This window comes from Cataglyphis hispanica, chromosome 6, assembly GCF_021464435.1.
Source record: "Cataglyphis hispanica isolate Lineage 1 chromosome 6, ULB_Chis1_1.0, whole genome shotgun sequence".
NCBI classification, from domain to species: Eukaryota; Metazoa; Arthropoda; class Insecta; order Hymenoptera; family Formicidae; genus Cataglyphis; species Cataglyphis hispanica.
In genome coordinates, this window is record NC_065959.1 from 100,618 (window position 1) to 112,556 (window position 11,939).

Here is an 11,939-nt window from a genome sequence, read left to right on the forward strand (position 1 = left end):
CCTTGTCGTTGTCGTTGTCATTATCGCCGTCACCGTCAGCTGTAGAGATAGTGCAGTGCAGTTGTAGTGGTATCGAGTACGCACCGGAGCGTGTCTAGTCGTCATCATCATCAATCGTCAACCGTCGCGCCGATGCTGATAATCTGAAGAGACTGGAATATCTCGATCCCAAAGACAAGCGCCCGGCCGCGAGAATGGCAGGCAACGGCGTCCCAGTCCTCCTCATTACCGCGAACGTCGGAAGCATCTTCGAGGAGGTACGTGACATTAATAGCGAGGCGTGGTGCGGCCGATCGATTGATCTTTGCGTTCCGTCGATTTCATGCCAATTATTTGTCCCGTACGACGCACGATCTACTTGCCTGTCGTCGTCGCCGTCGTCGTCGTCGCCGTCGTCGTCGTCGCCGTCGCCGTCGTCGTCGTCGTCGTCGTCGTCGTCGTCGTCGTTTCCGCCGCTGCCGCCCACCGCCATCGCCGCTCTCCTCACTTTCTTGCGGGAGCGGGACGTCAAGTTTGTCGCGGATCGTTCGTATATCCGTATACACATACGGTGCCGTCGTTTAGCACACGTGCCAAGCAATCGGTTCTTTCGGTCGTGTTTCTGTGTTTAGATGTTTGGTCGCCGTCGCGCTCGAGGAAAAAAAAACAGATTGGTTCGTGCAACGATATTTTTAAGTCCGGTTAGAAAATTTTTTTGCTCCTTCTCTCTTCTTTTTCACTCTTACACCTGTCCAACCGTCATACATACGTTACATTTTGAAATATTAATGTCTATTATAATGTTCGACGTAAGGTGTGACTATATTAGGGAATCTGTGAACTATATCTCATTTTTGTTTAAGAAACTGATACGTATGAACCCTTGGGAATATATAAACCTAACAAGAATTTTCAAGAATTAGAGAGACTCCAAGATTCGGTTTGATCATATTTTTAATTGTGAACAAAACATTGCGATATCTTGTCGCATTAATCATTGAAAATGTTACATTTGTTTCTTTTCGAATGCTATGGATAATTTAAACAATTCTAATGAGAAAGAATTTATACTTTGCAGCAGTTTTCGGATACTTTTCGTTATTTATTATTGTTGCCACGTGTTTGAAACGCGCAATGACAAATATTCGCGCGAATCCTCATTTGACGATTGGCTAATGTAATACCGCAGGATGAATCATTAACGGAATTATGTAATTTGAAAAAGTATGCGAAAAATATGTTTACAAGTTCGATTCTGAAATAAAACGTCATTCTTCGTCTTTCTCAAAAGCAGCATCTATTTTAGCACGACGTCAAACGATGAATGCGAAACGTATTAAAAAAAGTCGATTATCAAGTTGAGAAATTAACTCGTCAGACTTTCTATCTAACGTACAAAGTATACTTAGGCTTTTTCGTGTTGAAAAGAAAATTCTAATTCTCGCGTAAATTCAAATTTCAACGATCAATTGTAAACATACACAATTAACGAAAAGTATTTCGATAAAAAGGGAGAGAATATATAAATGTACAAAATAATAAAAGAGGTCTCTCCCTCCGGTGTGTTTTTCTCTCCGGTGTATCATCGCGCACAAAAGAATCAAGAAACATACCGCGCGTGTAACATTAAGTAAGTTTGTTGATATTTCCATCTTGATACTAATTTTTTCGCACGATCGGAGAAATGTACATATGCATTTTTATGGGGACGCCTACAAACGTACTACGCTTGTTTATACCGGAATCGCGCGCACACTATTACCGCGATCGATTATCGTATCATCATTTGTGAAATATGAAGGAAAAATGCTCTAATGCTTTATCATGGCAAGGGTGGCGGAGTGCGGAGAGATGAGTATGGATATCGATATCCTTGCGTGTGTGACGTTAACGATCTATTAATACATTCACGCGCCGTCTCATTAAGCTTTTCTTTAAAGTGCACTAGGTATGAAGGTTTTCTGAGATTGATATTACTGATTTTCTCCTTGCAGCCTAGTGTCATGCTAAAGATATGGACGGAAGAATTTTTATCCGTAAGTATCCTTGTGTGGTGCGACTTGTGCGGCACTTATATGATACGTCAACAACGCGCGCGTCAATAGGCGCGCGCGCGCTCGCGAGACTTTGCCTTTGTGCCTTACGTGCAAATTGCTTTTTTCAGACTATATCGAAACTAGATCCGAAATTTATAGCACTGCACTGCCAAGAAGTAGGTGGAAAAAATTACGAACAGAGTATGAGGCATGTCGAAGACTTTGTTAGGTAAATCTCTCGCATATTTTGTCGCATCTATCTAATTGTAATTGTCATCTTCGTAATCATCCGTGATACGCCTTTATCGCAGTAAATGTATACTTGTTATTTTATTGTCATTTTTGATAAAGAAAGAGAGAGAGAGAGAGAGAGAGAGAGAGAGAGAGAGAGAGCTAGAATAAATTTTAAATATTATCAAAATGCAAATGACAATATCAACTTCTTTCCTAGATTTTATTTACGCATGCTATTAGTAGTGCTTCTTGGAAGGTTTCCAGAAACTATAATATTTCACTGTAATTCGATTATTAAGATAAGAGCCTATACATTTGTCTGTTAAACTTATTTGTAGAAATCTTTCTACAAACTAATTATCTATAAAATTTTCACTTTTGATTCTTATCACTTTATTGATATTATAAACAAATCTTTTGTAAACCATAGCGTAAAAAAACAAATAGCTCTAGCTCTCTCTTTTCACACACTCGATATTGAATATGATTTAACGCATAACTGGCAAAAAGGAGCAAAAATAGACGCATCACGCATGGCTCTATAACTGACTGAGTGAGCTGCTTCAAAAGATGGTTGTATGATATCGATAGGGGAGCAATTCATATATACGTATAAAGAAAGTTGTTTAAAAATGTATAAAAGAATTTTAAGTTTATATATAAAGCTTTTGAATTTGGTTATATAAAAATGATTTTTAATGCAAAATAAATATTGTTTATAGATTACTAATGTCATCGGAAGAATTAAGATTGTTTGACAAAATTAGGGTATTCCTTGACGAGGATTATTCATCCGCTGAACATTTCACAGTGAGTTGAAGAATATTTGTTATTAATTCTCAATTAATACTTGATTCTGTCAAACAAAGAGCGAAATTTTTTTAATCAAGATTATTTTATATAGGCTCTAGGAAATTTCTATTTCGTACACGAGTCCTTGAGCGATGTTTTATTATGGGATTTTAACGGTATGTTGCGTTTAATTTTATTTCCGATATCCATCAATGAAAATAAAGGTAATAATATCTTTTTTATTCATCTAATATGCGATTTTAGATTGTACCTTTATACCAGTAAATGGAAAAGAAGTTCATTCTGGCAACATAGAAGCAGTTACAACCAAAGAAAAAGCCAAGTTTCCTCAAGAATTTTTCCCAGAATGCAAATGGTCCAGGAAGGGTTTTCTGCGAACTCGATGGAGTATCAGCGGAACAGTTTTTGATCTCATAAACATACATTTATTTCACGACGCGAGCAATTTTATTGCTATGGAGACGGTAAAAAATATTTTGACGAATATGATTCTCTCTATATATTATATTATCGATAAGTATATGTGTGATGTATGATTTATCTTTTTTTTTTTTTTTATTTTCTTACAGTTTCCATCGGTATACAGTAAAACGCGCAGAAGAGCGCTCGAGCATACATTAGATAGATTTCATAACGACAAGTATCCAAATGTGCCGTATTTTTTATTTGGTGATTTTAATTTTAGAACAGACACGGCAAGCGTGATAAAGGTGAGACTCGTTAGCAATTACGATAACATTGAAAGAGAAAGTAAGGAAGAAATTAAATGCGCATTTGCACTCTATATAATATTTATTTATAGCATATCTCATATATAATATTTCACAAATAAATTAGCGTATTATTTTTAAAAGCAATATTTAGCGGTACACAATCGTAGTTTGTTCTCTGTGTATTACATATGTGTATTATAAACGCCAATGAAGCAATTCTATTAAAATTTATAATATATTAAACTCTACTCTTTAATTTATTTTTGATAGAAATTGACAGAAGATACTCAAGAAAGGAGGTTATCGAATAAAGGAAATATTTCTAAATTGCAATTTCACAATAGAGATGATGATCTCATATTGACGTTAGGGAAAAAAGAATTTTCACATTACGAACATCAAAACGTATTTATGAAGAATGGTGCTGAATGGGTAAATTACATATTTTATGCTTTATATTGAATTATATTTTATCGAGTTACTCGAGAGAGAATATATCAATAATGCAACTATGAATATTTGTTTGTAGTTACGCGAGTATGATAAAGAACTGGGAGATTTTGAAGGACGATTGTTCGAGTTTCCAATCAATTTTGTGCCAAGTTATCCGTTTCAAGAAGATGTAAACGAGCCTGTAAATTATATGCAGACAAGAGTGCCGGCTTGGTGCGATCGGGTCTTGTTGAGCCCTACTGCGAAAACACTAGTCCAAAATGTACGTATTTCTATGAAATTTATGATCGTGATCACGCGCGACACGAAACTGTTCTAAAAGTTGAAATCTATTGCCCAACATGACGCTCGTATCTCTATATATATGCAGATAAATGATTCCGAGGCAGTGGAATACGGTATAATTGGTCCAACTACATGCATGGGTGATCACAAGGTAAGACAAAGGTCTTAAAAAAAAAAAAATTAAATTGGTACTTTTTTCTTACATTTATAAAAAGATACTGCGACATTTTTTACTTATTATATGCTGGGAACATGTATTTACACATTTCCTAGTTCTTATTCTGATGAACCATTCTTTCGATTATTATGGTGCAGCCTGTTTTTCTGGAGTTTCGAATGAATCTCTAAGCACTAAGGTACCTATCTATGAACTGTCTGTCTGTTCTTCTTATCTCTCGAATCCCCACATCTCTTTCACGTTTCTGTATTCTGTTAGTATACCGTTATCTCGACAATAAACATATAGGGGCTTGTTTAATGTAGCACTTCCACATGTAGTGTAGCCTAAAGTACATTTCTACATTTTATATTTTGAATCTCACAATTCTTATCAGTCATCACTATCGTTATCATGGAATAATTGTACTTTTTCAATCTATTTATCGATATATATATATATTGTAACGCTTGGTATTTTATTTTTTATAACGCTGAATGATATTTCATTACGTTATACATTTATATAAATATAAATATATAAATATTTCAAGATTATCTAACAATAACAAATTTGTTATTGCAGGATATTATAATGAAAAGTGATAATCAATCGCGCGTTAATGACACTATTATTAATTATGCAAAAATTAATATTAGGAATATTTTATAAAAAGTATATTTATATGTATAAAGTATAATTTGATAGTAATTTATTATTACAACTTATTTAATGGGATTATTAATTATAATAAATATATTTCGATAATTTTTCAGAGTAGGGCAAGGAATTTTGTTATAATTAAATCCATTACTATTACAACGCTTTAAAATATTACAATTTTAAAGTTTCACGAATACGTTCTATAATTATCATGTTGACGAATTTTACAGATTGAAAAGTACATTATTGTGGCACATCATTATTTTTTTGAAACGTTAGTTTGAGACCTCTCTCCCCCCACATTCATAGAATCCCACACAATTCGAATTCTTCATATATCATTTTTATCATCCTCTCGCAGTGACGCACATACAACGATACATAAAGATCCGTTATTTTTCTTGCTATTTACAGCCAGTCTACTTGAAGGCTAGTCTCATCTCAGACGCAGGTATGATAGACTGCTGCAGCTTGCCAATTGCACTTGAGTTTTGCTTCCGAGTGCCCAACAATTATCCGGAGTTGTTGTCCATGTTGCCTGATTGCAATAGTTACGCTAACGTGCGCGCGGATTTTGTTGATCGTTCGTCTAATCTGTTGCACGCAATACCTGTTAAGCATGATCCCTACACCCCAGATAGTATGGACAGTCCGAGTCCGAACGCGCTGATGGCCTCCGGAGAAGTTCCGGATTTAGATACGGATCACAACGATAGCAACAATGTCGCGTCGTCTGCGCTACGATCAACGATTCAAATCACATCGACCGCCTCGTCGAGACGTCTCGTCAACCGAGCCGTATCGCCGGCTCTATTGAAATCCAGGTTGGAGTTGATTGTACAAAATAAGAGACACGAGGACGTAGATCTGGATGTAGACTTCTCAGATATTAAGAGGAGTCCCAGCGAGTGCCATCTGCGTTCCTGGCCCGACGCCGAGGATCGGCATTGGTGCGTGAGAAAGAATAGATGCAACAGCGACGTGTCATGGCAACGGTCCCACGTTCTAACAGAGGCCTGGATCCAAGGTAGGGGTCATCAAGGATACCACTCTTTCAGTAATTTTGCGAATCAATCCTCTTCGAATTTGAATCCACCGGATGTCGTTGATGGATTACCACCCGATTTAATCATACCGCGAATAGCTATAATAAATGCGAGCAATTTCGAATCGAACACGAGCTCTGTGTACTTTCACGACGACAGATTGAGCAATTATTCGGAAAACAAATTGAGCGCGTACTCGGACGGTCGTACGAAAACGTTGAGTGGCGAAGCCGTGAGTTCGGAAAAATCGGATGAGATTTGTGACAAGATGGACGAGGAAGGAAATAACAGATTGACTCCGAATGCAGAGAGAATAATAAAAATTAAAAGTAAAGATACGTATCCGAAAAGTCATAGCGAGCCAATGGAGCTATCGAGCAAAAAGCCGTACTGCAAAAAGGACAATGGTGAATTCATCGAAGACGAATGCGATATGTGTAAGGAGATGAAATGTCAAATAATAGAAGCGCAAGCTCTCGTAAGAAATACATCTTGTATGAAAAATGACGTCTACCATGATGATAGGACTAATGACGAATTAATCATGAAATGCGATATTCCGGACGAACCTTGTTTTAAAGGCAAAAATACACGATTCACCGAGATCCTATTGGAAAATCAGCCGAATTTTCAAGCATTACAAAAGATATACGTGAATCACGGAAAAGGCCACATGGATCCGGATAGAATAAACGTGGAAATCAACGATAAGCCATATGAGAGATTCGGCGCACAAATAGAGTCTCTCGGGGATCGAGATTGTGACAGCAATGTGATAAAGATATGCTCAGATGAATACGCGGATCATGCGGTAAGTCCCGATACAGAGATTATAAATTGTGAGAGTAAACAAAGGATATGCACCTTCAAGTGCACAAGAAGCAACTCGACACATAGTCAGGATATCAGTGATCATGCAGGGAATGTCAAATTAAAGTTGAAAGCTTACAAAGTCACTGAACGATACAAAAGCAACATTATAGGAAAGCGGACTAGATGTAAAAAGTGTTGTTGCGTAATATCGTGAAAGAATTCTCGCTTTAATTTGTATCGTAGAATCTGTGTATAATGTTCCTCTATCGGTTGGTAATGTTTATCTATCGTATTGTTGCGTCCGTAAAAATCAAGAGCAGAAAGTATCGATAATTTTTTTTTTTTCTTATCGAAAAATATACGCGAGCACAAGAGTAAAATCGTCGATATTTTCCGTTTTTTGGAAATGGCGATTGATTATCCTTTTTTTTCTACTTACATAGAGTATTTCTTTGATAAATTTTATTCCTTCGTCTTCCCTCGTACGTTCTCTTGACGTGCTAAGTAATAGTAATCAAGATAGAGAGTATCTACAGTCGTATCACTGTTTAGCGTAAGACTATAATTTATTTTTACACAGTGTATATATTATTTCATCATTGACTACATGCCTAATTAATTGCTATGCACTCTTGGGCGTGTGATTAGTAGATGGTATAATTGATGCAATTAATCGTGAATAAACACACTTTGTACATTTCATTATCAAAGATGTAAAAAGACTTAAAAACGACATAAGCGTGACGTAAGAAGAGAAGAATGTGATGTTAATTTTTCGCTTGCGCTTTGTGTTTTGTGGCGAAATATGAATTTCATACTCCATCTTGCATGCGGCGAGAGACATTGTCGGTGTGAAACGATATTTTGCATGCGCATGATGCTCTAATATCGATATTGATTCTACACATATTTTTACTAGGAGATTGTATCCGAGTGATGCAAAATCCTGTTGTCTTTATTGTACTAGTATATTTATAACTAATATTAATCACACGTTACGTAATGTCGCGTTATTTAGAACATAAAAATTTATCAAGGATAGTTATGATAGATAGTTTCGCCGTTGTGTCAAATAATATGTACAGACTGATAAAATCGTTACCGGTATATGATGTACTTTTACGCGAGCAATCCTACACGCGTTTGTCCTATTGTGTTACTTTATACATATAAAACTGATCGAGCGTGTTCGGATCCTTGATACGCATGAAAAGTAATCGTTTTCAAGGAAATTATTACCTCGCAATGTTCTTGTCCTTGATTTTTGCATATACTGTGACCTCAATAATAATTTGATTTTATAGATTTATATATGTGAGAATACACACATACGTGTATAAAAATTTTATTATATGATCACGTACACGCACGCACGCACGCACGCACGCACGCACGCACGCATACACACACTCTATCGTCTTACTTAATTGAATAGTATTGTCATCGTATATCGTTTGTGCCGTTCTAACATTTCGTTCTCGTTTCACGATGTAGCGATGAAGAATTTGACGGTGATATCGCAAGGTGATTCGCATTGCGTTTTTTCTTTTCTTTTCTTTCCTTTTTTTTAGAAACGTTCTACACGAACGTATCACGTCGTCATACGTACTGCGTCCTTGCCAAGAAGATATCTATTCGCTGGATTTTTTTTACGAGCACGTTTAAGTGGACACTACTGCCAAAGTTAGATTCGTTGTAGCTTATTAAGTGAGAAGATATTTTAATTTAAGTGACAGACGTCAGCCGCGCGAGAATGGTAGGAAATAAGTTTGCCACGTTTGTTTTAACGTTGTTACGGTTGTCTGAGAAAATAACGGGGGAGCTTTCATTTCAGCTATCAGACCTCATGCCATCACTTATATTGATACGCATGGAAAGTCATTAATCGAATTGAACTAAATGAAAGGTAAAGGAATGTCGTTGAAAGTTTTTCGACGACAGGAACACACGACAATTTGAGCTTATTATATTATATTAGTGTACATTCCTCCACGTATATCACGATACTCGTTTTAATGCTTTATTTTACAACCTTTTTTTAAGATAGAAAGTAAAATTACCGTGACTTAGTACAGAGGTACAAGTAGTGAAGTTATTTCAGGAAAAAGAAAGAGATTTTACGGTGGACGATTTGATGAGAGAGATTAATCCATTTTAATCTCGACTTGTCTATTCGTATTTGTTTTCTTGCCACGAGATGCGAAATGTGGAGTAATGTCGTGACAATTGTAACTTACAATTAATAATAAATATCTCTCTCCATTCGCGCTGAAATAATTCTCTCGATATGCATGGGAAATTAGTTTTACATCTACGGCAATTGTCTGAGTTGCACCGTATCAATCGATTCCCGTTTGCCATATTAGTTTTAAAACGATAAATTTGTGCGCATGTATAGAACGGAGCGCAGATTCTGAATGCTGACTGCATTTTTCTTTTATTTTCTACCGCGCAGGCTGACTAGAATGTATCACGAATTCCTGTTGTGTTGGAATATACTAAATAATTTATCGATGAAACCTTTTCCTATATATATATATATATATATATATATATATCCCTATTTTGTAAATATAAATCTATTTTTCATACACACATATGAATAGTACTTTATTTACTTGTATCCTTCAGTTTCAGTTTTTTATTGCGAATATACAGTATCGATTTATTATCATAATAAATATTATTAAATAATAAATATGATTTTGATAGACGGTGAGAGAGAGAGAGAGAGAGAGAGAGAGAGAGAGAGAGTATAGAGAGAGTGCACATAGCGTGCTTCTTTTTATTTATTTTCGTCTGTACAGTCACGAAAAGGGGAAAAAAATTCACAAAGATATTAAGAAATAATAAATAACGTTATTTCTTTTTATCATCGCGTTTTTTTTATTTTCTTTTTAGTTTTTATTCTTTCTATTCCAATATGTTACATATGAAAATGCGTATAGAAGTTAAGATAATACGATATATGTATGTATATAATACGATAATCTTTTTGATACGTAAACTGTCTCTCGGGCATTAGTAATTTAAAATCGTTACGAAAAAAATGAAGAATTTATTAATTTATGGGAAATAGATGCTGTTTACTTTAAGATTTTTTTCGAATGAATCGAGAGTTTTGCGCGCGCTTATATTAAAAACATCTGGAATTTTATATACATTAAGTGTTTTTTCAGAAGTTAGTGTTCCCCCCCCCGCTATTGTATGTCACAAGCGCCTAAATTAAGTGTATTGCTGTTGAATGACGATTTTGCTGCACTTTGTTTATCTCGGTTAACTTATCGATTATCGCTTCACACAATGCGTGTATATATTTTCATTTAATTTTACACTCCGCACGTTGGGTCGCACTTTTCAATAACTGATTTGCAGTCGCAAATTTTAATCACGGGGCGCAGTATGGCAGATCTGAGAGAAATTTTGAAAGTAAATAATATTCTCTTTGTTGAGCACACTTTTCTCTTATGCATTTATATTTCTCGATATATTTATGATTATTATAATTATTATACTTGGACGACAAATAATTTAACAGAAATCTTATCTACTTATAAGCTTTGACGCTTTTTAGAATAATCAGCAGTATATATATTCTTGCTTATTCTTACTTTCCATATTTTTTCTTACATATTTCTCTTTTTATCACAGTTATTTGTCTTTCGTGCATAATACAATCACATTTTATATATAACCTGATGTTGCGGCGGGTCGTGATACGATTGTTCGAGAAAAGAAACAAGTGGTAAGCATTATAGATATAAAATAGATGCACTTGTTTGTGCGATCTGCACTACTGCGTCTCGAATGCAGTGTCATTAACCATTTTTCTTAATATTTGCATACTCAGTATATGAGAAGTATGTTTATATATGTATAATATGAAAAATGCATACATCTAGTCATGTTTGTTGTGGCTTATGATTTCTTGTTAGAACAAATTTCTCGCACACTCAACCGTTAATCGCACACTTTATATATGTCTAATGACACAGTTTTATTTATTGTATTATACATATATAGATTTGATTATTTTCATTATTATTACACTTATGTATTATTTTTAATAATTAGAAAAAAATCGATACACGAGACGATAATAAAGATTATTTCTTTGAGATGAAAATATTCCGAGATAATTTTATTACTTCTTGTGATAATGAAAAATAATGATTTGTAAATTATCCAATATTCTGATATATCAGTTGAAGAATATATAAAAATTATCTGAAGACTATCTGCGGAATCGATTTTGTCAAATAGTATCATAAGATTTTGGTGTCAATTCGGTTGTTCACAACAATGCATGATAACAGTTGTCACTTTGAAGAATATTGTCGTTCCTGGCCGCAGAGACGGCGAGGGAAACGCAAGCAGAAACGAAGCCCGAGTTAGGAAGCAGCGAGATATTCAACGGCATTAACAATAATGCCGTGAGGACGATAACAAGATACATACATACTAAGCATGCGGAGGACTCATCAGTGAAGATCTTTCGAGAGACGATGGTTTGATGTCGTATCTTCGGATGACGTTCGTTACATGCAATAATATTAATCGTATGCAAATCGATGTCTTTGTACATATAAAATTGTTTAATTCTTTTGATAGCATTTTGTCGATGGAAAGAATACGATTTACAGTTGTTATTTCAAATATTCATTCATTATCATATATTGTGCCATTCATTTCCTCGTGCATTAAAAAAAAATTCAATTTTAATTTTTTTAGCGATTTTTAAAAATAT

At 35.1% G+C, this 11,939-nt stretch overlaps 1 protein-coding gene across 5 annotated transcripts; it reads left to right on the plus strand.

Moving 5' to 3' along the window:
- Window positions 1–114: 114 nt before the first annotated feature.
- LOC126850391 (uncharacterized) lies at window positions 115–11,715 on the plus strand. 5 transcript variants are annotated; one of them, XR_007687542.1, is made up of 13 exons: window positions 295–680; window positions 1,974–2,015; window positions 2,144–2,244; window positions 2,972–3,059; window positions 3,154–3,217; window positions 3,306–3,526; window positions 3,632–3,772; window positions 4,046–4,207; window positions 4,305–4,490; window positions 4,599–4,664; window positions 5,748–7,190; window positions 10,844–10,937; window positions 11,546–11,674. XR_007687542.1 is itself a non-coding variant. In XM_050593314.1 (12 exons), exons 1-12 carry the CDS (start codon window positions 612–614, stop codon window positions 11,585–11,587), a joined length of 2,625 nt encoding a protein of 874 aa, XP_050449271.1. In that variant the 5' UTR covers window positions 295–611; the 3' UTR covers window positions 11,588–11,715. The 5 variants fall into 5 exon arrangements, 4 of the variants coding, with proteins under 4 accessions (XP_050449269.1, XP_050449271.1, XP_050449270.1 ...); XM_050593314.1 differs by lacking the exon at window positions 10,844–10,937 and having other exon boundaries at window positions 11,546–11,715; XM_050593313.1 differs by lacking the exons at window positions 10,844–10,937; window positions 11,546–11,674 and adding an exon at window positions 8,764–9,789.
- The last annotated feature ends 224 nt before the right edge of the window (window positions 11,716–11,939 follow it).